General features: G+C 37.4%; 2 protein-coding genes across 4 annotated transcripts in view; one reads left to right on the forward strand and one right to left on the reverse strand.

The window, feature by feature from the left end:
- The window catches only part of LOC125230840 (cytochrome b5 reductase 4), a 188721-nt gene that overhangs the window by 145696 nt on the left and 16305 nt on the right, over positions 1-26720 (reverse strand). Inside the window, exon 1 of one of the 2 annotated variants that reach the window (XM_048136078.1) lies at positions 307-357. The exons of the other annotated variant lie outside the window; for it this stretch is intronic. The gene's annotated coding sequence lies outside the window, so the exon portion shown is untranslated. Of the gene's footprint in view, positions 1-306; positions 358-26720 lie in introns of those variants that run through there. 2 annotated transcript variants of the gene reach the window in all.
- Positions 50-25966, forward strand: LOC125230841 (fatty-acid amide hydrolase 2-B-like). Of its 2 annotated transcripts, XM_048136079.1 has the most exons (7): positions 50-261; positions 5249-5468; positions 19237-19369; positions 19802-19926; positions 20370-20390; positions 23092-23226; positions 24994-25966. In XM_048136079.1, exons 1-7 carry the CDS (start codon positions 67-69, stop codon positions 25761-25763), a joined length of 1599 nt encoding a protein of 532 aa, XP_047992036.1. In that variant the 5' UTR covers positions 50-66; the 3' UTR covers positions 25764-25966. The 2 variants fall into 2 exon arrangements, with proteins under 2 accessions (XP_047992036.1, XP_047992037.1); XM_048136080.1 differs by lacking the exon at positions 20370-20390.

Genomic DNA, 26720 nt, shown 5'->3' on the forward strand with positions numbered 1-26720 from the left:
CGGTATTCAAAACAGTGTAATAATTGTAAATAAAACGCTGTCAATGCGCGTGTGTTTCAAATAACCATGGATACGACAGAAATTAAACCGCTCAGCTTGAAGCTAAAAGTTTTCCACGTAGTGAGGTACTTCCTGGCGAGTATGGCGAGGGTATTCTGCACTCTTTACTATGGGAAGAAAGGGGAGAAGCTGCCGCCGATAACCGATGATATCCTGAAGCAACCGGCGATCGAAGTCGCGAGAAGGATTAGGAATAAAGAGGTTTGTTATTCTTTTCTAGTTAAAAACTTATTATAATAGACTTACCTTTGAACCTTCTCATAATAACACTTATATCTGCTTATTTATTTCTAAATGGACATTGTGAGAAAGTATGTAGTAATCATGATTAATGTGCCGTTGTCAGGGATAGTATAAATAATCGGCTTTTTTATCGGTGTGAATAATACATATAATTGAAAAATTATTGAAACCTTTATGGAAGTTTGTTATCGTACCCAAAGATTAGATTGCTTGCAGCTGTACGAGTAAAATAGACGTGTTACAAAAGCAATGTTTATTGTAATGAATGTTGTGTTGTGTGTTATGACTAGAGGTTTACGTTTATTTATTCCTAACCTACATAAATTATATACTCATTGAATCATACCTTTACTTAGTCACGTACACAGACCAATACAACAAGACGGCCCTTACAGGGCGACTCGCGGTCACCAAGCATACGACAAATCAGGTTTATAAAAGTTTGAACGCGTGCGACACCGATCAGTAGCGCCCAAGTATACGACCCGCTAACAGTGTTCGTGTCCGCTCGGGAAAAAATCTTAAATAATCAAATTTGGTTGCAAACAATGGTCTCTTGCAGCATAAAGTGGTGTGGCAAGTCTTCTAACACTTCTACATATAAAAAAGATGGAATAACATTCCACAGTTAAGTCAAATTAATTATTTTGTTGAATATTGTTTATTATCCGCGGAGTTCATTTATACTGGTCAATATGGTTGTACTGAGCGGCGCCGAGGCGCGTCCATCCCTTTTTGCCTAGTTAACAATGCGATACGCTATCCCTTTCACGTAAACGACTAGGGATGGGTCCATGTTAGTTTATGTCTGTTGCGGGAACTTCGTACTGCCGTTCGTACCATGTGCTACCATTTTATGAAATATAAAAGAAAGCAGATTTGTAATTGTGAATAATTATCTAGAATCTGTAGAGTCTGTAGTGTTATTTAGTTGATTGATTAGTTTAGAATATTTAGTTGGTAATTTAACTTAGTAAACGTAAGTAAAAATGCACAGTTTAGTTATTAGTTACTAGAATGATTTTTATTGAGGTCTATCACAATCATCATCCTCCTTGCGTTATCCCGGCATCGGCATTCGCCACGGCTCATGGGAGCCTGGGGTCCGCTTTGGAAACTAATCCCAAGATTTGGCGTAGGCACTAGTTTTATGAAAGCAACTGCCATCTGACCTTCCAACCCGAAGGGTAACTAGGCCTTATTATAATTTAATTATAATATTATAATTTGTTGCAAAACAAATTCACCACAGTACTGGTACCGGTACCATTGTCCATAATAGACATGTCCCATTCCCATCCCTACTGCTAATCGTAAAGGCGCGCCATTATTTGAAACGACCAATGGAGCACCGTGCGCGCCCGCCTCACCCCGCAAGGATTGGTGATTTGCGTCTCGAACAATATCGCTTGCATTAGGCTTCTAGTGGGGTGTTCTGTGGTCACGTAAAATGGATATGGCCTTGCTGTAGTCAAAAGAAACATGGAACCATGTCAAAGCCGCTACTAATTCAGCTTGATAAATAATTAAGACGCCGTGAAGTCAAAAATGCAACTAACTACCATTGGCACGCGATGTAATGACTAAGGCATACCATACCTACCTTCTTAGAACTCAATGAAAATCGTTACTTACCCCTACATTTTCTCTGTGTATGTAAATAGACTTTATGTTTACGCTTACGCTTACCACTTCCGAAAATAAATCAACACGGCAAAACAACGTTAATATCGAATACCTTGTATCAGTCGGTAATAATACTGACTCAGTATTCGTACTATCTTTTTAGTTTCGCAGTTTATCGCAAACAAACGGGAGTCGGTGTACAAAATCCAATTGATAATTTGTTTAAAAATAACATACGCGTTAATTAAAGTTACAACAATCAAATTATTATGGGACGATTTGTGTTTGGGGAACAGTGTCGTGTTTTAAATTTTTCATGTCCAGCTTTGTTGACAATGCCGATCGTCATGTTATATTGCATAACATCCTCCATTTAACTTGATTAAAAACGTTCCCATTATGTGCTACACATTAATAATTCGTATGCAAATGGTTTCGATGATTAACACCTCTATTATTATCATCATGTTAAGATTAAACATAAATGCCTATTAATACTTATTAATACATAATTCGACGACAATGTAATAGTTGAACACTGGTCGCTTCGGACGAACTGGGAATTGCTCGGTTCAGCATGCTAGGAACAATTCGAGGGGTCACCGGTCAAACCAGATAGACGAGCAAAACGGCTTTTGAAATTCGAATTATGTACAATTTCCGCAACGTTCTTCTTTCAATAAAAAATAATTTCGACTTATACCTTCAACCTCTAGAGTTCGGGTTGGTACAACTTGATGATAATTATATAGGTACAAACTTGTATTTGGATTATTCTAAAAACCGGCCAAGAGCGTGTCGGGCCACGCTCAGTGTAGGGTTCCGTAGTTTTCCGTATTTTTCTCAAAAACTACTGAACCTATCAAGTTCAAAACAATTTTCCTAGAAAGTCTTTATGAAGTTCTACTTTTGAGATTTTTTTCATATTTTTTAAACGTATGGTTCAAAAGTTAGGGGGGGACGCACTTTTTTTTCCTTCAGGAGCGATTATTTCCGAAAATAATACTTAACCAAAATATTATCAAAAAACGATCTTAGTAAACCCTTATTCATTTTTAAATACCTATCCAAAAATATATCACACGTTGGGATTGGAATGTATGTACATCGAAAAAAAAATTTTCAAAAAAAAAATAGTCATAATTTTGTAGCGGTTCATACAACACATATTCCCCCCACTTTACATGTAGGGGGGTACCCTAATAAAACAATTTTTTCCATTTTTTATTTTTGCACTTTGTTGGCGTGATTGATATACATATTGGTACCAAATTTCAGCTTTCTAGTGCTAACGGTTACTGAGATTATCCGCGGACGGACGGACGGACGGACGGACAGACAGACATGGCGAAACTATAAGGGTTCCTAGTTGACTACGGAACCCTAAAAAGGGTCAACAGTCAACACCATTCGTCCCTGTAGGCCTAGCACATGATTGTCGCGAGAGTATGTCGCCGCGAGATAGATGACACGTCTTCTTCTAACTGTATTAATGACATGGTAACTGTATTATGGACGGGTAGTCTATCTCGCGGCGACATACTGTCGCGGCAATAATGTGCTAACCCTGCTGAATTGCTGTCTAGAGGTAACTTCTGTTTTATAGGAAGCTTATTTTCTCGGTAATACTACATATTATTTATTCTGTTTTAACGTAAGGTAACTGAGTGAGCTGTCAATAAACTAGTTCCTCAATTGTCAACTTGTCTCGCTGTGTTGTTTTCACGTTGTTTTTGTAGACATGACAACATGTGTGACGCACGGTTGAGCGACTTGAAAGAGGCAAACTGTCACAAAACTCACAAACCAATATGTTTTTGTTGCTTCTCGGTGTTTTTTAATATGTAATAACAGGAACTAGTCGATGCCTGCGACTTTGAACGCATGTATGTATTTGTATTGTATTTATGTGATTATATACAGGTTACCTTACGTACGGTCATCCCAACGTTCCAAACAGGAAAATATGCAGGTATAGTTTGTTCGTATGAGCCACGTATGAGCCGTACGGACATAGTTATCTAATTAGGACGTACGACGCTATCCGCGATGCTAAAAACTAAACTGTCAATCGTTTTCTGTGCGATAGAATGGACCCTGGCACTTATTTGAGTTATTTGTAATAATAATTAATATGAAATCAAGCCATATAATACAGTAAAATCGCATCAGTTGGCGTAATTTTTTTTAAAAAGTGACGATACCACCACGATTTCCTATTCCAAATTCCACTTCACAACCTGATCCTAATATAGCCTATTTAAAAAACCGTGTGAAAATGCACCCTTCCTGGGGCTGAAAGGCTGAATTTTTCGGTTGGATTTTTTGTTTTTCTTTCCTTAATTTAAATTGTAAATTACTCCGGGAAACAAACTAAATCAATCGATTGTTTACGTAACGGCAACGGCTCGGCTGATCGGAATAATAATAATATTTATCTTTTAACATTTTGGAACAGATTTTTCTTACGGTAACTCGTACAAATTCTTTCTTAATTACATAGTATTATCCGTTATAGCTATAGTGAATAGGCTTTTAATGAATTACTGAGCTCTATCTTAGACCTTGTACTGACTTTCCATCAAATCTAAGGCCAATCCCGATCAGTTTATCATACAATAAATAAATTCTACAACGACTAAATTTAGGTAATTATTTATTCATTCATTTCAACAAATATCAAGTTAAAAACAGTTGGCTAAAACTGAGATGGCAGTCAATGCACTGTGAGTACACATTTTATAATAAAAATCAAGATGGATTTACATTAACGAGTATATATTAGTAGAATTCGTCATCGAGAATCGATCGAAATAGGCCAAGTATGGATAAATAAATGATGTATGACGTCGTTATTGGAGTACCTACATAATAAGTAATAACCCACTTTGTGCCCTAGCCTTTCAACATGGTTTCCATTTACTAATGAAAATAGGCACCGCCCCGCCTAAGCATATTGTGTTCTTTAATGTACTATTAACGAAGAACATATTTAATAGGACATTTGTTTTTAGAATTTGAATTGTGACATACAAATAATATTATAATAATTGTATAGTTAGAAATGGTCGTAGTCGTAATTTTTGTTTTATTTACACAGGAATGTGTAATAATCGAAACAAAACGGCATAAAGACTATAAAGAGGCTGTATCTTTTGAGTAAGGAACAATATCTGTAAAATATTGCTAAGATCCATAATCAAACCAGTATGTGCATAAAATATGTCATATCAAAACATTGCACGGCAGTTAAAATTTCATCACCATTTTTATAGCTCTATGATTCACACTTACATTCCATTTCATGTCTGCGTTTCAGATCACGAGTGTAGAAGTTCTCGAGGCTTGCATTAGGCGTATCAAGGATGTCAACTCGGCCCTCAACTGTTTTGTGGAAGACCGGTTCGAGCTCGCGAAGAGGGAGGCAAAAGAGGCTGATGAACTCATAAGCAGTGGGAGCATGACGGCAGCCCAGTTGGAAAACGAGAAGCCTCTCTTGGGCGTACCTTTCACTACGAAAGACTGCATCGCTGTTAAAGGTAACGATTGCAGTTTTAACTGTTGTTTGAATTACGTGTGTGATGGCGTAATGATATGTAGAGTATGTAGTAATTGTATACTTGGATTGAAACGAGTACGGTGTACGTAATGTTACTTACTGTTCATTATTACTATATTTTATTTTGGAACGAATGAGATTTGCAACTGTAACAAAATCCCTGCAATCATAGATGATGATAATCATATCATAGATGTTAAGTTTACTACAATGGTGCATGTAAAATTATCATACTCGTGTTAATTCTCGTCCGAAAGTGACACAGCAGTGACGTTAGAAATATTAATATTTTCCTACGCCATTATTTTGGATGATGGACAAGCCGACAACACTAATAAGGCACACCTTTTTTACGTCCTTGAATTAATGATATAGTGTTGCCTACGTAATGGTCGTCATATGTTAATTGGACGAACAAGTATATATATATTAATAGGTGATTTCTATGGTATTGCTGAGGCTTTGAGTTTACATTACGTATATGGATGTTATGCTATCTCATTCATGTCAGCGGCTTGTTCGGTTTGTATCATCTTCTACGTTAAATTTATAAAAAAATAAATATTATAGGACACTCTTACACAGATCGACTGAGTCCTACTGTAAGCCCAAGAAGGCTTGTGTTGCAGGTACTCAGACGTTCGCAGGAACGAAATTATTTCGGTTTTTCTATTTCCAAGAATTTGAACGAACAGTGCAAGCGGTGTCGGCCACGGCCATCACTTTAGTAACTTTAGTTTGATTTGAGACTAGCGGTGAGTAAACGTGGCGTCGAACGAAACAAATACGTCGAAAACATTCTGCACCACAACCACAATGAAGTAAGTTTTTTCTTTTAACCGATTTTAAAATTTAAGTAATGTCACGACGCTTAAGTATTTATTTACAGGCAATCGTACAGTCCTAGGTCAAATAAGGACGGGACGCCGCTATTAGCAAGAGCGAGCGTCCTTATTTGACCTTGGTACGGTCATCTCAGGTGTGTGTGTGTGTGTGTGTGTGTGTGTGTGTGTGTGTGTGTGTGTGTGTGTGTGTGTGTGTGTGTGTGTGTGTGTGTGTGTGTGTGTGTGTGTGTGTGTGTGTGTGTGTGTGTGTGTGTGTGTGTGTGTGTGTGTGTGTGTGTGTGTGTGTGTGTGTGTGTGTGTGTGTGTGTGTGTGTGTGTGTGTGTGTGTGTGTGTGTGTGTGTGTGTGTGTGTGTGTGTGTGTGTGTGTGTGTGTGTGTGTGTGTGTGTGTGTGTGTGTGTGTGTGTGTGTGTGTGTGTGTGTGTGTGTGTGTGTGTGTGTGTGTGTGTGTGTGTGTGTGTGTGTGTGTGTGTGTGTGTGTGTGTGTGTGTGTGTGTGTGTGTGTGTGTGTGTGTGTGTGTGTGTGTGTGTGTGTGTGTGTGTGTGTGTGTGTGTGTGTGTGTGTGTGTGTGTGTGTGTGTGTGTGTGTGTGTGTGTGTGTGTGTGTGTGTGTGTGTGTGTGTGTGTGTGTGTGTGTGTGTGTGTGTGTGTGTGTGTGTGTGTGTGTGTGTGTGTGTGTGTGTGTGTGTGTGTGTGTGTGTGTGTGTGTGTGTGTGTGTGTGTGTGTGTGTGTGTGTGTGTGTGTGTGTGTGTGTGTGTGTGTGTGTGTGTGTGTGTGTGTGTGTGTGTGTGTGTGTGTGTGTGTGTGTGTGTGTGTGTGTGTGTGTGTGTGTGTGTGTGTGTGTGTGTGTGTGTGTGTGTGTGTGTGTGTGTGTGTGTGTGTGTGTGTGTGTGTGTGTGTGTGTGTGTGTGTGTGTGTGTGTGTGTGTGTGTGTGTGTGTGTGTGTGTGTGTGTGTGTGTGTGTGTGTGTGTGTGTGTGTGTGTGTGTGTGTGTGTGTGTGTGTGTGTGTGTGTGTGTGTGTGTGTGTGTGTGTGTGTGTGTGTGTGTGTGTGTGTGTGTGTGTGTGTGTGTGTGTGTGTGTGTGTGTGTGTGTGTGTGTGTGTGTGTGTGTGTGTGTGTGTGTGTGTGTGTGTGTGTGTGTGTGTGTGTGTGTGTGTGTGTGTGTGTGTGTGTGTGTGTGTGTGTGTGTGTGTGTGTGTGTGTGTGTGTGTGTGTGTGTGTGTGTGTGTGTGTGTGTGTGTGTGTGTGTGTGTGTGTGTGTGTGTGTGTGTGTGTGTGTGTGTGTGTGTGTGTGTGTGTGTGTGTGTGTGTGTGTGTGTGTGTGTGTGTGTGTGTGTGTGTGTGTGTGTGTGTGTGTGTGTGTGTGTGTGTGTGTGTGTGTGTGTGTGTGTGTGTGTGTGTGTGTGTGTGTGTGTGTGTGTGTGTGTGTGTGTGTGTGTGTGTGTGTGTGTGTGTGTGTGTGTGTGTGTGTGTGTGTGTGTGTGTGTGTGTGTGTGTGTGTGTGTGTGTGTGTGTGTGTGTGTGTGTGTGTGTGTGTGTGTGTGTGTGTGTGTGTGTGTGTGTGTGTGTGTGTGTGTGTGTGTGTGTGTGTGTGTGTGTGTGTGTGTGTGTGTGTGTGTCACCGTTAAAGCATTCGTTAAATTTTATTGTATGGACAGTTCCATAGGCGTCTGCTGCGTGACGATGATGTGTGTGTCAAATGTGGTTGATGCAACGGGCCCTTAGTCTAAAAACGTCACAATGATAGATGTGAAATGTGCAATTAGTCACAAAAATAAATTGTTTTTAGTATTCAACACTCCCGTGTCCCAGAACTCGAAGAATCCCAATTCATCCAATGTTCTTATACTGCTGCAAGTGAAAGGGGCACTAATGATGATATTTATGACTTGATCGATGCACAGAATGAGCCACTGAGTAAGTACTTACCTATACTAAACCTTCATAAACCTAAATACTGAAACTCTGCCCGGTGGTTCGGTGTTAGGGCTTGCAATTATCCGTCCAATTCGAAATCCGGATGATTCGACTCGATATTTGAAAATCCGGATATTCGGATAAAATGGATATTTCGAATATTTTTTATTTTATTTAATAAATCTCATAATTAGTAACATAATTATGTATTACGATACGAAAAACACGTCGTAGGAAATTGTTATTTTATAATCAGGCTTGAGCTGTTGTTCGTAACCTTAATGTTAGGTTAGGTTACTTAGTTATTTCATTCTTGCCTTTTTTAGGGTTCCGTAGTCAACTAGGCTAAGCTATAAGCTTCGCCATGTCTGTCTGTCCGTCCGTCCGTCCGTCCGTCCGTCCGTCCGTCCGTCCGTCCGTCCGTCCGTCCGTCCGCGGATAATCTCAGTAACCGTAAGCACTAGAAAGCTGAAATTTGGTAGCAATATGTATATCAATCACGCCAACAAAGTGCAAAAATAAAAACCGGCCAAGTGCGAGTCGGACTCGCGCACCGAGGGTTCCGTACAAACCTGCAAGGTTTACAAAGTTCGTTCATTACGACAATCGAGTCATAATATATATTTTGTAATGTAACTAAAAATTTAAGGTTTTCGGAATTTTTCCTTTATGTGTGCTATAAAACGTTGCTTCATGCCAAATTTCAAGATTCTAGGTCGACTGGAAGTACCCTTTAGGTTTTGATTCCCTTGCGAGTACTTGCGAGTTTCAAAATATGCAGCTTAAATAATAATAATAATAATACACGTACGTATGCAAAGTCTTTCACGGTGCGCGCGGTGAAATTGTGGAATGAACTGCCCCGGTCTCTCAAACAGTCTCAGTCTGTGGCATCACTCAAGACTAATTTGAAGAAGCTTTGGCTTTCCAACCAAGCGTGATCTGGTTATGTGTATTCCTTCTGAACCTACTCCTATTTGAGAAGTACATATTTCTTGCGATATTCATATTTATGTATATATATATTTATATATCGTATTTTATTTGTGTATTCGTATATGTAGTTTATTTCATAATATTATTTAGTATTTATGTAGTTTATTTACTTGTGGACATTATTTTGGTTTATTTCTGACCTTTATTGTACTTCTGTAAGTTTGTCTATCTTGCCTACTTTAATGTTCCTCTCATCTAATCTAAGGTTAGCTGGAAGAGATCCCTTATAGGGATAAGTTCGCCTTTGTACCTCTGTTCCTGTAAACTGTATATGAATCTGTTGTACACAATAAAGTGATTACTACTACTACTACTACTACTAAATTGCTGTTTCTTTTGATTGCGTTGACATAGAAGTTTGATTTTGTTACAGCTTAAAGGTATTATAGACCTGAGTATTTGGTATGAATTTCAATTTAATACCTCTACGCGTTTATGAGGAAATGGGTAGTAAGGTTAAAATTATTAAAAAAAAATATATTATGTGATGTAACTAAAAATTTATGGTTTTCGTAATTTTTCCTTTATCTATGCTATAAGACGTTGCTTCGTACCAAATTTCAAGATTCTGAGTTCACGGGAAGCACCGTTTTGATTCCCTTGCAAGTGTCGAAAATTTGCGGCATAAACGGCTCTATCTTTTGATTGCGTTGGCTTAGAAATTTGATTTTTTCACAGCTTCAAGGGACAGTAGACCTGAGTAATTGATATAAATTTCAGCTTCATACCTCCACGCGTTCCTGAGAAAAAGGGTCTTGACAGACGGACGGACGGACAGACGGACAACAAAGTGATCCTATAAGGGTTCCGTTTTTTCCTTTTGAGGTACGGAACCCTAAAAATGGAAAAAAATGTTTTATTAGGGTACCACCCCTACATGTAAAGTGGGGGCAGATTTTTTTTTTCATTCCAACCCCAACGTGTGATACATCGTTGGATAGGTATTTAAAAATGAATAAGGGTTTACTTAGATCGTTTTTTGATAATATTAATATTTTCGGAAATAATCGCTCTTAAAGGAAAAAAAAGTGCGTCCCCCCCCCCCCCCCCCTCTAACTTTTGAACCATATATTTAAAAAATATGAAAAAAATCACAAAAGTAGAACTTTATAAAGACTTTCTAGGAAAATTGTTTTGAACTTGATAGGTTCAGTAGTTTTTGAGAAAAATACGGAAAACTACGGAACCCTACACTGAGCGTGGCCCGACACGCTCTTGGCCGGTTTTTATGAAATGACTTCAGTTGCCCATAAGATATATGATTTTATTTTTATGTAATTTTGACTAATATTTGATATTAATGAATTTTAATGCTAGAGACATAATCTGATTGCCATATGAGGCAAAACGTCATGTTGTGATCGTTTAGATCGAATATTACCTAAAAAAGGTATTACCTACCTACTCCTTGTTTAAATATCAGATTGCATTTACGAGGTTTTCATTGCCGATTTATTCAAATGCAAAAAGAACTATGACATATTACAAACACCATTTAGCTTTGTTAAATAACAAGGCTGAATGATCTTTCTCTCTAATAATTTTCACCTCTTATCTTTGATGACTTCGTGACTCCATTCCAGTTACACTTGGGACTCTCGGGTAGACGTTCTTAGCCAGAGGGCCTTACGTTACGTATACAGCGAAAAAGTTTTGGTGTTGCAACACTTGCAACCTATTTTGAAAGGATAAAATGTAAAAGCGTATCTGCTTAACTACTTCATCTTGTTCTGCAGTTCAATACTAAACAGGTCTTCCGCCGCGGGATACATAGAAGACTTCTTTTTGTCAGAAAATTTGAACAGTTTTAGTTCTGTTTGCAATTTATTTATTTATTTATAATGTATTCGGATGCTAACAATAATGAAAGTGCAGCGTTTGATACGGTACTCAGTGTCACTTGATTGATTGAGTTAAATTGATATACTTACATGAGATTATCCACAAATATTCATGAAAAAAACCCTGCCTGCTAAGCCGCGGTCCCGGCGGATTCGAATCCCGGTAAGGGCATTTATTTGTGTGATGAGCATAGATATTTGTTCCTGAGTCTTGGATGTTTTCTGTGTATATAAGTATGTATTTATCTATATAAGTATGTATTCGTATCGTCGCCTAGCACCCATAGTACAAGCTTTGCTTAGTTTGGGGCTAGGTTGATCTATGTAAGATGTCCCCCAATATTTTTGTTTATTATTTATTTACTTATAGTAATACTTGTTATGGAGAATTTTTGGCCAAAAGCTGCACTTTTGGATGGAAGCAAGCCGCTTTGCATGGTGATAGTAGACATTATAGTAAACGATTTTTTCCGAGGATATCGAAATTTCATCTCTTAGGAAGCCGAGCGTAGCGAGGTGTTTTATGAAAATGAAAAAAAAATCTATCTTTTTATCGTATCGTCCGATTTTGACAAAACGTATCTCAAATGAAAGGTATTAATTTGTGTAATTTAAAAAAAAATACAAAGAAAAAAAATTTAAAAGAAAAGTAAGAAAAAAATAAAAAAAGTAAATTTCCGTCTCGCACTGAATAACTTCAAAGAATGACAGACAAAATGTACAATGTCGATATACAAGTTTTTTTTAATCGAAGACAGATAAATTTTTAGTTGAAAACTGAAGACCGCATCGAAATCAGATCAGCATTTTTAGGGTTCCGTAGCCAAAATGGCAAAAACGGAACCCTTATAGTTTCGTCATGTCCGTCTGTCCGTCTGTCCGTCTGTCCGTCTGTCCGTCTGTCACAGCCGATTTACTCGGAAACTATAAGTACTACAGTGATGAAATTTGATGGGAATATGTGTTGTATGAACCGCTACAAAATTATGACACTAAATAGTAAAAAAAAGAATTGGGGGTGGGGCCCCCCATACATGTAACTGAGGGATGAAAATTTTTTTTTCGATGTACATACCCGTGTGGGGTATCAATGGAAAGGTCTTTTAAAATGATATAAAGTTTTCTAAAAAACATTTTTCTTAAAGTGAACGGTTTTTGAGATATCAGCTCTCAAAGTCGTAAAAAGTATGTCCCCCCCCCTCTATTTTTATAACTACGGGGTATAAAATTCTAAAAAAAATAGAGGTGATGCATGCTAATTAACTCTTTCAACGATTTTTGGTTTGATCAAAGTATCTCTTATAGTTTTTGAGATAGGTTGATTTAACTGTAATTTTGGTTTGCTGCTACGGAACCCTTTGTGCGCGAGCCCGACTCGCACTTGGCCGGTTTTTTAAGATACAAGTTGCCAAAGTTGGGAAAGATCGCTTTATATGGCCACTTTGAAATTCCTTTGCCAGAAAGTCAGAAATAACATGTTTTTCTGACACAGAAAAATACATAGTAACAGTACACATCAAACTAAAATTAAAAATTCCGAGGATATTATAATTTCATCCCTTAGAACGACGAGCGTAGCGAGGTCGGTTACGAAAACCGAAAAAAAAATCTCATTTTTTTGTACGTCGTCCGATTTTGACAAAACATGTTTCATTTGAAAGGTATTACTTTATGTAACTTAAAAAAAATATTGAAAAAATTGGAAAAAAATGTAAGATTTAAAAAAAAAACCTTAATTTTCGTATCACACTGAATAACCGCAAAAAACGGTAGATACGGTGTATAATTTCGATATATGATTTTTTTAAATTAAAGACAAATAAATGCATGATTATAAACTAAAAACCGAATCGAAATCGAATCAGTAGTTTTTAAGATGCAAGTTGTCAAAGTTGGCTTAGTTTGTTTATATGGTCGCTTATAATAGTTATAATATAAATTCCTTAGCCAGAAAGTCAGAAACATTATATTTTTCTTACAGTTAAAAGTATGCATAGGTAATAGACATCATTATAAACATTTTTTTACAAGGATATAATAATTTCATTCCTTAGAAACCCTTACAAAGACGATCCAATAAAAAAAACTGCCTTTTTAGGGTTCCGTAGCCAAAATGGCAAAAACGGAACCCTTATAGTTTCGTCATGTCCGTCTGTCCGTCTGTCCGTCTGTCCGTCTGTCACAGCCGATTTACTCGGAAACTATAAGTACTACAGTGATGAAATTTGATGGGAATATGTGTTGTATGAACCGCTACAAAATTATGACACTAAATAGTAAAAAAAAGAATTGGGGGTGGGGCCCCCCATACATGTAACTGAGGGATGAAAATTTTTTTTTCGATGTACATACCCGTGTGGGGTATCAATGGAAAGGTCTTTTAAAATGATATAAAGTTTTCTAAAAAACATTTTTCTTAAAGTGAACGGTTTTTGAGATATCAGCTCTCAAAGTCGTAAAAAGTATGTCCCCCCCCCTCTATTTTTATAACTACGGGGTATAAAATTCTAAAAAAAATAGAGGTGATGCATGCTAATTAACTCTTTCAACGATTTTTGGTTTGATCAAAGTATCTCTTATAGTTTTTGAGATAGGTTGATTTAACTGTAATTTTGGTTAAGTTATTGGTTTATTATATTTGCTGCTACGGAACCCTTTGTGCGCGAGCCCGACTCGCACTTGGCCGGTTTTTTTTGTTTTTCGTAACAGACATCGCTACGCTCGGCTTTCCAAGGGATGATTTTTTTATATCCTCGTAAAAAATTGTTTATTATGATGTCTATTACCTATGCATACTTTTAACTGTGAGAAAAATATAATGTTTCTGACTTTCTGGCTAAGGAATTTATAAGCGACCATATAAACAAACTAAGCCAACTTTGACAAATTGCATCTTAAAAACTACTGATTCGATTTCGATTCGGTTTTTAGTTTATAATCATACATTTATTTGTCTTTAATTTAAAAAAATCATATATCGAAATTATACACCGTGTCTACCGTTTTTTGCGGTTATTCAGTGTGATACGAAAATTAAGGTTTTTTTTTTTTAAATCTTACATTTTTTTTCCAATTTTTTTCAATATTTTTTTTAAGTTACATAAAGTAATACCTTTCAAATAATAATAATAATAATAATAAATATTGGGGACACCTTACACAGATCAACTTAGCCCCAAACTAAGCAAAGCTTGTACTATGGGTGCTAAGCGACGATATACATACTTAAATAGATAAATACATACTTATATACATAGAAAACATCCATGACTCAGGAACAAATATCTGTGCTCATCACACAAATAAGTGCCCTTACCGGGATTCGAACCCAGGACCGCGGCATAGCAGGCAGGGTCACTACCAACTGAGCCAGACCGGTCGTCAAATGAAACATGTTTTGTCAAAATCGGACGACGTACAAAAAAATGAGATTTTTTTTTCGGTTTTCGTAACCGACCTCGCTACGCTCGTCGTTCTAAGGGATGAAATTATAATATCCTCGGAATTTTTAATTTTATTTTGATGTGTACTGTTACTATGTATTTTTCTGTGTCCGAAAAACATATTATTTCTGACTTTCTGGCAAAGGAATTTCAAAGTGGCCATATAAAGCGATCTTTCCCAACTTTGGCAACTTGTATCTTAAAAAATGCTGATCTGATTTCGATGCGGTCTTCAGTTTTCAACTAAAAATTTATCTGTCTTCGATTAAAAAAAAAACTTGTATATCGACATTGTACATTTTGTCTGTCATTCTTTGAAGTTATTCAGTGCGAGACGGAAATTTACTTTTTTTATTTTTTTCTTACTTTTATTTTAAATTTTTTTCTTTGTATTTTTTTTTTTAATTACACAAATTAATACCTTTCATTTGAGATACGTTTTGTCAAAATCGGACGATACAATAAAAAGATAGAATTTTTTTCATTTTCATAAAACACCTCGCTACGCTCGGCTTCTTAAGGGATGAAATTTCGATATCCTCGGAAAAAATCGTTTACTATGATGTCTACTATCACCATGCAAAGCGACTTGCTTCCATCCAAAAGTGCAGCTTTCTTTTCATAACTAGTATGACTATTATTAAATAAGGTAGTAGTGCCACTCAAGGAGTAATTTTTGATATAAATCGCTTTAATATCGTAAATGTGTTAATTTTACTTTAAAATTTGTTTTCCAAATGAGCTTCTTAAAAATTGCAATGGTATTTCTGTCATTCACAATATTCGAATTATTCGTTTTATCCGGATTTTAACGTGCAAATTATCCGAATTTCAAAATCAGCTGATATATCCGGATTACAACACAAGCCCTATTCGGTGTCACTCCTAAAGTAGGTACTTACAGGCGACCGTACCGACATATGTCAATTAGGGACGCAGTTATTTGTAAAAAAATGAGAAAGCCTTATACGGTCAACCGGGGTGGCTTTAAAACGCAGGGGTGACTTTGAAAATTTAGTTTTAAAGTCATACTGTAAGTAAATTCGCGATTTTCTATGGTAGATTTACAAGAATATTTATTGATCTATTATCTATCTACTAATTACATGAACAGTTTCAGTAAATAATGAATGATGTTAATTTTAAAGCCGTTCAAATACCATCAAAGTAACCCCAAATTTTCCTAAAGCCACCCCGGTTGACGTAGCTCTCCCGCTCTTACAATTCCGTACTTGTTGGACCTTGGTCGGTTTGGTCGTCTGTAAACAGTGTAGACACTAATACACTCGCCAACTACAGTTGTGTATTCCATGTAGATACACCAAGGGCCCAATTCTCAAAAGCTTGTAACTTATTGTAATAATTTTCTAGAAATGTAAGTATAAGTACATTATGCAAAATAAATAAGATATTTTTATTGCAGATAAAAGCTTTGACATAGATGATGAAGATCTAGCCTTCAAAAAAATATATATAGAGAAAAAACTACCCCATATCCAAGCGATTCTGATGACCTTGAGTTGGATGTAAGTGCTTATAGTGTGAGAAAGCTGTATAAAATATAATCTGCACTAATTTGTATAAATATGTGTGTTACTTAATCTGTGTGAATTTGTAATAGTGATATGTTTTTAAATGTTTTTAAGGACCAAGATGCAGTCCTTGAGAGAGCACAACCCATGCAATCCATTTATAGTGAACCGGAACCGGACGCGATGTGCCCTTGTTCATGCAAGCGTAATATAGTTGCAGTCGTTATAAGAAAAAAGTTAGAACAAGTTCCCGAAGAGAATTTACGGGCTTGTTTAGAAGATCTCGAAAATAAAATAGAAAAATATTATTAAATGTGTATCAAGATTATGTGTACTCTATCATAATTATAGCTTCAGTGTAAAAGTCAATCATATTTTGGTACATTCGTTAGTGAAATATCGTTATAAAATAAGGGTTATTCCACTAGTCAGAGTTACCACTAAGTTGTTACCAGTGGTAACTACAATGTTATTTTCCCATAGGCAATTACTGGAAAGATTATATCATAAGATTCATAAGTTTTGTTTTATTTTATACACATGTAAAGCATGACCAGAAATATATGACTATGCGCCATGTAGCGGAATTTCATTAAAACTATTTTCTTCATAGTCATCATACTATACTGAACTGTCACTCCATACATCAGAATAACAGCGCACTCCTGCCTGACAATAGTTATTTATATTTCTGGTCAGGCTTTAGTTTCTTAACCATACTTACCATATCCAACGCGATCAATGTTATTTTCACCAAATCTAATGGCAACAGCTGAGACTGTTTCCTCACCTTTAATTGATTGGCCTCAATGGCCACTGCGTAAGAGTCGTTAGAGGTGCACATTGACTTGCCTAATATCAAGGACGATAGATACCGGGACTGACAAAGCCCATACAAAAGTTTACCTCTGAAATGTCCCATACATTTCCGAGCGATTATTTCCGAAAAAATTAACAATATCAAAAAATGTTAGTAGTAAACCCCTATTCATTTTTTAATACCTATCCAACAATAGGTATATCACACGTCAGGGTTGAAATGAAAAAAAAATCTCTCCCCACTTTACGTGTAGGGGGCGGGCACCCTAATAATGTTCTCATGCAATGATTAGTTGGTTTCGATTTAGCTTAATATATTTTTTGTTCTTATTTATGGTGTCTGTATTTAGCTCTGCCGTGAAAAATATTTAAAGAAATAAGGAGGCCGTTTCATCATCGCCACCAGTACAAAACAAGGTCCCACGTAAGAAGAAAATAAACATCGACGACTTCGATACAGGCATAAGCTTCATGAATTTTAGGCTGTGTGGAAGTAGCAAGTCTTCAAACCTAGCTTATTAAATTGTCATTCTCTAAAACCATGCTTTAATTTTCTACAAATATTAACGCGAAACGAAACCCACTACTCGCTGTCCCGATTATACATGACGTCGGCACATTATTGCCATATGAAAACGATTTGTAGCGACACTCTTCCAGGGTCAAATAAAAACTTGTCAGGCTTTAGTTACTAAAAAAAATCCGGATTTAATCCGGAGTTCGGATTTTGCCCTAAAAATAATCCGAAAATCCGGATTTTATATTATTGCAATCCCTAGGTATAACCCAATCCTTTCAGAAAATATTTACTTTCTCACAAAATTATTTTAAACTTTCTTTTTGACATCGAAAAGGCTTTAGTTTTTTACATACTGAATAACTTTATTTCGGTATCATGATTCCTTTTAAGATAATTACATTATGTATAAGGTAAGGAATAATATTTAGAATACCTAAAATATGACAAATTTGCATTCTATTCAAATCAGTACGAGTATACTTCACGGAGTCCAAAACTATACGCAAATCAGAAGTCCAAAACTAGAAAAATATAGATAGAGACTATAGAGAGCGATTGCGGGCGCCGGTCGGCTCGAGCGCGAGTACTTGCGCCGCCGGCGTACGCGTCTGTGTGCGTGCGCCACGCGCACACACAACTTTACTATACAGGGCCTCTCTGTGGGTTCCGCCCCCGTCAACGCGACGGCGATAAAGACCTAAAAATCTGAATTCGTGCTTGCCTCCTGTATCGTCTTAATCCTTTAATGATTCCGTTAACGTGAAACTTTAAGTAGACAGGTTTTATGAAGGCCGGTGAGCCCTACAATTTTAAAATTTGCCGCCCTTTATACATGGTGTATATTCTATGCTGTTTCTTCCTATCCTAATAGTTTCAATATCAAGCATGTGTATGCTGCATGTGTATAGTGTTATCACTGCACGTTCGCTGTTTATACGCCGAAAGTTGCAACTCAAGTAAATGAAGTAAACAAAACAAACAACCTACCTTCACCTTCATTGCCGGCCGCGGCCGGCCGGCTAACCGAAACAGAAATATACATGAACTTCGTGTGAAAAAGAGACAGCGAAAGGCGGCTCGTGCGTCGGCGAAAACGTTCGGCTCTGGCGCTCGCTACAGTCGCTATACCTACTCCCGCGCGGCTCGGAACGAAATAATATTGGTTTTAGGAACGCTAAAATTCTGTTCGTTCATTTAAACGTTACTGTAAGGAACTGTTCTTTGAGGGAACGAAATAAGAACCGAAACCGAAATTATTTTGTTCCCACTGAACAAAATTTATAATACTCAGACAACGATATATATAATATACAAATATTTATATACATAGAAAACATCCATGACTCAGGAACAAATATCTGTGCTCATCATCATCACACAAATAAATGCCCTTACCGGGATTCGAACCCGGGACCGCGGCGTAGCAGGCAGGGTCACTACGCACTAGGCCAAACCGGTCGTCAAAGTATAAATGAAGTACCCCTCGAAATAATACTAGTAGAGAATTGAACCGCATGTTCTCTTTTTTCACGGAGTTTTAGTTATATGTCACATAAGAATCGTCAAGTCTTCACCTCTTATTATTCTTCTAACTAATTATAAGTATTTCGTATCATCGGATTGTATTTTTTCCCTACTTTCCAGTCCACGAAGCCAAATAGGTGTTGCTATAGAAATACTTGTCGTGTTGCCTTTACTAAATATTAAAATGTTGACTGTTTTCCTGGTACCGGCTCACGGCAAATAATTCCAAGAGTTGGCATAGAACTTTTTTTAACTAAGCCCTAATTGTTCATGAGATCGAATTAACACTTGTTATATTATACTTTCACAGGCCTGCATCACACAGCTGGGGTCGTGCTCCGAAAAGACGTGATCGCCGAAGAAGATGCCGAGAGCATAAAGCTGCTGCGAAGCAAAGGAGCCATCATCATAGGCCTTACCAACGTGCCCGAAATTTGCATGTGGTAAGTAACCCGGGACATGTTAAAAGAGACTATGGCAGTTGGAGGATTGAGAAAAATGCTGAAATTGAAGCACTCATAGTAGAGCTGAATATAATAGGTGAGACCAAAGCACATTCGTCTCCGCTGGCTTGGCCACTTCGGGAAGATGAGAGAAGATCGCGCTGGACAGCATATTGTAGGTCAGCTGAGGATGCGAAATTCTCGGTAGATCGACAGTTCGACGATAACAACGTATATGGTGCAACCTGCAATTATATCGTCGAGTTGTAAAATTGAACTCGAATGTTCGGTTTGGGTTCAAGTTTCTGCTGACATTAAAACCTTTTCACTTAGAGACGACATATTCAAATTCGTAATTGAAGGTTGACGAAACGTAATAGTTTTAGATGTACTAATAACTAAATAAACCCACTGAACCCATGTATGTTTTAGGTGGGAAACTCACAACCACATACACGGCAGAACAAACAACCCTTACAACACCACAAGGATAGTTGGCGGATCATCAGGAGGCGAAGGATGTCTACAGGGAGCTGCTGGTAGCATGTTTGGCATTGGTAAGAACAATATCAAAACATTGCTTAAGTCACAACCACATCAACGACAGAACCGAACCAACAATTCATAATATGTACCACAAGGATCGTTGGAAGATCGTCGTATGAGTAATCCCTAAGAATTATTATACCTTATTAACTGACAAGAGGGACGTCATAATACTCGTGAGACACTATAAAAGGTATCTGCTGTCATGGCGTCCTTTTTGTCAGTCAGAAAGGGTTTAGCATTTAAGGTGGCAAGGGCATAAACAAATAGACTCCAGATGTTACCATTGGTAATAGTAGTTATCGTCAAAGAGTTATGGTGATAAGTTGATAATTTCTATAATGATCTCAACTTAAAATAGCTACGATGTGTGCCCTTGGAATGCGCATAGTCCAAAACTAAACTTTGTGAACCCCTTGTGAGCTCAGAGTGTAGTTAAAATTTGTTTGGTTAGGTACTCCAGTGCAGGATATTGGTATGTATTAAATTTAATTTGTCTTATCTACTCAGAATAAAATAGTCTTTAATTATGGATTGTATTAATATACAGTTGTTATGAGTAACAAATTTTCCCTTATACCTACTGGTCCGCTAGGGAATTCGCTCGGTAACCACGATGTGAACAAGACCTCTCAAGTCAAGTGGTCGACTCGTTAGTGTACTTCCTGTTCCATGCATAATTCATATAGGATGAGCTAGCCTTTCATATTCCACTTGAGTTTCTTTCTAGTAATTCTAGTCTTATAACTATTATAAGACATTTGATGTAAATATTGTAGTAACTCTTCTCTGTTTGTGATTGATTTTTGAGAAGCGGTAAAAAGCGAAAAGGTGAAAACATGACCTTTTGTGGGACGATATCTTCACATTGTTTAGCAATTGAAGACTGTAAAATAAGCAATATGGTCGTTGGAGCGAATGGTCAGAAAAATCTAACTTTGCGATATTTTCCGATAACAAAACATCCCTATTTCGTTATAAATGACAATTTTCTTAGACAAATTTCTTAGAAAAATTACTTTATATAATATAATTCGGCGCTCCTTTGCTTTGTTATTTGGGCCATTTTTTTCAAAGTTGTCCACTTTTTTTGGATTTGGAAATTTTTATGTGGATTCCACTAAAGAATCGCGACCTGGAATTTTTTTTGTGGATTCCACTCAGAACCGCGAGCGCTTTCAATTCTGATAGGAGAAAAAGTGTCCCATTTTTTTTGGACCTGGAATTTTTTTTCATTCCGTTACCATATTTTCATACATTTTGTATGGCGGTAACGGTTTTTTCCCCATTCCGTTACCAAAATGTTCGAAAAAATGTATGGAAATCTTGGGACATTTTTTTTCTCCTATCAGGATCGAACGACCTCGCGATTCTGAGTATTAATCGCGTAAAAAATACCCATGTTACAAAAAAGTGAGGTTGAAAAAAATGGGCCATTTTCGTTGCCAGTGCAAACTTACCAAATACGAAAGCTGTCAAATAGACTTTTAGCACTATTGAACTTTCGTAGTCTTTGTGCAATATTCACGAATTCTCTCCTTTATATTTATTTCACTTCATAACACAAGACGTGAACCGGTGAAACCATTTCGCAATTCAAGCTATAAAACAAATGAAAGTGGTCGTTCCCATTTTCGATGAAACATCGGCTTATCACTTTGACAGTCCCGCATATTCTACTGGCATTATTTTGTATGGTGAACTTACGGTCGTACAGAATAGGTCTGTTTTACAGTTGTACATGTTGAATCAAATACGAGGAACGGGAGGTAATCGTATATATTTTGGTGCGAACTTCACATGTTCGTTGAGTGTTGCGGTTTCCATTTCGAGTCCCCTTTGTTTTATTCCAGTTAAATGTGGGTAATATTTCAAATTTAAACCCGGATGGCCATTTTGGAACTGGTCGATGCAAAAAGTTTTAAGCGAAAATTTATAGGATATATTTCAACCGCATATATACGCACGCAGGTGCTAGATGTTTCAAAATCTTAGAGATACATAGATATCTACAATGTTTTTTTTAACCCCCGACGCAAAAACGAAGGGGTGTTATAAGTTTGAACTGTCTGTCTGTCTGTTTGTTTGTCTGTGTGTGTGTCTGTCTGTGGCATCGTAGCTCCCGAACGGATAAACCGATTTCGATTTAGTTTCTTTTGTTTGAAAGCTGAGTTAGTCGGGAGTGTTCTTAGCCATGTTTTATGAAAATCGGTCCACTATGTCGCGGTCAGGGGTTTTTTCAAAATTTTAATTTTGTGGTTAGGTTATTTAGCTAAACTCTCACGATAGACTAACAAAACGTATAGTTGTATAGGTACTATGTATGTACCTTATTATAGAAATTATTAAAACATTAATGGCACATTATGGTGGAGTGGTTTAGCTAAATAAATGTTCGTTCTTATCACAAAAAATCACGAATATACAATACGATGCGAACGTTGCCACACCGGTGTTGTTAAATCTTTTCAAGTTATTTTTTACATCTACTAAACTCAGTTTGCGCAATTTAAATCGAAAGAGCGATATCGTTATGAGGAAACTTCCTCCAGATATACATAAACCATATATATACAATTGATATACACGAACGAGTGGGTGGATACCTAATAAATCTCCTTAAACCTCATGTAAACCAAATAGATCTCTTTACTAACATTAATTAGTTACAAAAGTAGGAAATTCACAGCAAATTGGGATAAATTTAAACAAGACCGAAGGGATTACCAACTCGCACTCGTTATACTAAATTTGGCCTTTTGAATTTTCGTCAAGAACGCTGAAGTGCTCATTCCCTCACTAGTGCGGGAAAGTGTTTTCATAATGACGACCGGTCTGGCTCAGTCGGTAGTGACCCTGCCTGCTAAGCCGCGGTCCTGGGTTATTCCAATCCCGGTGAGCACAGATATTTGTTCCTGAGCCATGGATGTTTTCAATGTATTTATCTATTTAAGTATGTATTTCGTCGCTTAGCACCCATAGTACAAGCTTTGCTTAGTTTGGGGCTAAGTTGATCTGTGTACGGTGTCCCCAATATTTATTTATTATTATTTTATTTACAATGTACCTACTGCTTCTAGGGTTTATTACTATACTGGTGGTCTCTACAGTTTACACACGTATGCGATTCATCATTATGTTCCACTTTTTAAACAGTTATTTAATTATATTTCCAGGGTCCGACATAGGAGGCTCAATACGTATGCCAGCGTTCTTCAACGGAATATTTGGACACAAACCATCTCGAAACATCGTGTCAAATGCTGGACAGTATCCGATGCCTAAGACTGATCTACTAAATTCGTACCTTGGTAAGTACCAAAAACAACAAAAAGGTTATCCCACACCACAGTATAATAAAGCGTACTATCGTACAGTATGGCCACTCCCGCTCCCCGCTGAAAGTGCCGCCCACCCCCTCTCGGTTACCTCACAGTTACCGCCTGTCAAAAACGCGAACAGTCGACCTGTCATATGTCACTCATAGTACGCGTTCACCTACACGAGCTTAGACTGTGTGCTAGGAACGCGCCTCTTTCATATATTTGACCGCCAGTGTCCGAGGTGTGCCCACACTATTGAACTGATTCATTATGTGCACAAGCCAATCGTAGGTTCAGAGAAGAGTTAATAATTTGCTAACGCCATGCTAAGTTTCGATTACCGTATTGTTTGCAACGGCGCAAACGATTGACATCTTCGTTATACACCCAGGTTGTAAAACAATCCTCTCTCAAACGTTATCAATGCTAAACATAAGTACCTATCGTTTCACTTTTCAATGCTGCCATGAGTTCGCTCACATTATTTCAATAACCCGTATAAACTTCAAACGAACAATGAACATAAGTACCTACCTACATCATTATTTTGTCAGACTCTGGATTTCGTCTAAAGAACAAAAGCGATTTGCTTCCAAGTAGAGGGTTGATTCCATTTTCAACATTTACAAAGGCCATTGATGTATTACGAAAACCGTAACTAAAATACTTTTAACACGCAACACGGTCTGCATTCGATGCTACTAGACAGAATAATAGTGGAAAATTACTGCCTTGAGTGAGACTAGAACTCATGGACTCTAAGATCGGTACACCAGCGCCATGCCATATGAGCTACCAAGACATCCATATCTAGTCCGCGAAACTTTCCACCATACATTTCCCATTGACCTATCAGTCTCACCCATGGCAGTAATTTTCCAAATCGATCTAGATTCTAGGCTAAGGCAAAGTTATAAAAATTCCATTTGTATATTTTATTCCAAACTGAATTTTACCTAACACAACACAAAAAGCAATAAAATAAGAATAGAAGGTTTTTCGTGTAGCCATAAACATCACATTACCTCTACAAGCGCAAGCGTTGAGTTCGAGCGCCAACATCCGGTGCCGTTTCGCGATTTCGAATCGCAGAGGACTTGTGGCCCAGTTTGTTCGTTTTAGTGTTATGTATGAGTATACAATTGTGTTATCCCTCATGCATTTTGCATTAAGATGTCAACTCAAAAATTTGACGATTATAGTTGATATTTTATTGCAAAAATCATGTGGAATAACACATTATTGCGTATCAGCATCTATGACAGAGACGAAGATTTAATATAGACTTTTCCGTGTGGTGGCGGGCTAAGAATGGGCTGGCAATGCTGGCAACCTTTCACTGCAATATCACAATTTCATTTTCTATCAACTCACATTTCACATTAATCTATATACAAACTAGCACTTTATACAAACTATAGCATTCTCTCTAGTTTCTGTAGAGATCTGGAGCCCCTATTTCATATTACACGCTTTCGGGACTAGTCGCCTAATAATCATATAACACTTGGGCCTAATAAATGTCCCAATTCATTCCCTGACCCTTGAAGCTACGTTAATAAACCTAATACGATGTACTTAATACAGTTTCACATGCACATGACTTTAACGCTTTAGGCAAGTTTATTTAACTGTAAGTTTATTTAAGTGTTTGCACAAATTTTGATAATCCTGTAAAATCTAGACACGGATTCCGTACATTAAAATACACAAGAAGTCGCGGAGGTCTTCTAATGAACCCTTTGTAATTTACAGGTCTCGGTCCCATGACCCGGTATGCGGTCGATCTCAAACCCCTCCTGAAGATTATATCCGGCGATAACGCAAACAAACTTGCTCTAGACAAACCCGTCGATATCGGAAAACTGAAGGTTTACTATCAATTCAGTAACAAGGCTCCAATGATAGACTCCGTAGATCCAGATATCAAGGCGGCCATGAAGAAAGTTGTGGAATTTTTAAATCTCAAACACAAAATAGTAGCAGAAGAGAAGCAGATTAAACTACTCCAGAAATCAATGCCCATTTGGATGACAACGATGAAAAATGAAGATCCTTTTGAGAGTCTGATTATGGCTAAGAAAGGTACGATGGCGATTGTTGTCGAAATCTTTAAGAATCTCATTGGGTGTTCGGGAAATACTTTGATAGCGCTGTTCACCGCTTTGATGGACCGTTCCGGTGCCCCTGTAGGAAGTCCGAGGTACAACCACTATCTCAAGTTACGTGATAGTTTGGAGAAGAGTTTTGTAGACATGCTTGGTGATGATGGTGTGTTTTTGTACCCTACGCACCCGACGCCAGCGCCCTACCATAACGAGCCATTGTTCAAACCTCTGAACTTCTGTTACACTGCCATTATCAACTGCCTCGGTTTACCAGCGACGACCGTGCCTTTGGGTTTGAGCAGCGAAGGCCTTCCAATAGGTATACAGGTAGTAGCAAATCACAACAACGACCGGTTGTGTTTAGCTGTTGCCGAAGAACTAGAGAAAGGTTTTGGAGGATGGGTAGAACCTAAATAGACGCAACTATAAATATAGAATTTATATTGGACCATGCTAGGTGTAGGTAATCACCAATATACACTGATTAAGTAATAGGCTGTGCCTCGCTTTTTGTCGAGAAATGTTCTAGAATGTATTACCAGTTATCACAAGTTAAATATGCCTACCTTACGTACCTATATTGTATTTTTGTAAAATTCTAATAAAGGTGTTTTTTTTTACATTGTCTTTACTTATTTACCACTTTTACCAGTTTCTGAAGACGATTATTTGATACCAGTCAGTAATATTTCCTTACAATATTACCTAGTGCCTAAACGATAGACGGACTGAAGTTGACACTTGAGGGCATGTGATATGTTTATAATCAAATGAATTAGATATCAACAAAATTGTTATTAAAGTAACTGAAATTGGCTAATGGACCAATTTTACTTTCATATTTTTTAGGATTCCGTAGTCAACTAGGAACCCTTATAGTTTCGCCATGTCTGTCTGTCCGTCCGTCCGTCCACGGATAATCTCAGTGACCGTTAGCACTAGAAAGCTGAAATTTGGTATCAATACGTATATCAATCACGCCGACTTTTTTTCCACTTTTTATTTAACTACTAAAATAAAAAGTGGAAAAAAATGCCCCCCCCCCTACATGTAAAGTGGGGACTGATTTTTTTTTCATTCCAACCCCAACGTGTGATATATTGTTGGATAGGTATTTAAAAATGGATACCTAAGGGTTTTTTTACTAAAATCGTTTTCATTTTCGAAAAAATAAGTTATTTCTGAAAGTTTAATTTAGTTCCATTTTGGATTTCCCAGGGATCTCGCCATCAGGTGATAGGTACTAGGTACCTAATCGTTAACAAATGCAGATATAAATCGTTGATGATAAAATTAAAATTGCTTGATATGACTATATGTATACCTACAATATTTTAAGCGGGTTACTCACGTGTTTAATCAAGTCGAAATAAC

The sequence above is a fragment of the Leguminivora glycinivorella genome, chromosome 11 (genome assembly GCF_023078275.1).
Source record: "Leguminivora glycinivorella isolate SPB_JAAS2020 chromosome 11, LegGlyc_1.1, whole genome shotgun sequence".
NCBI lineage: Eukaryota > Metazoa > Arthropoda > Insecta > Lepidoptera > Tortricidae > Leguminivora > Leguminivora glycinivorella.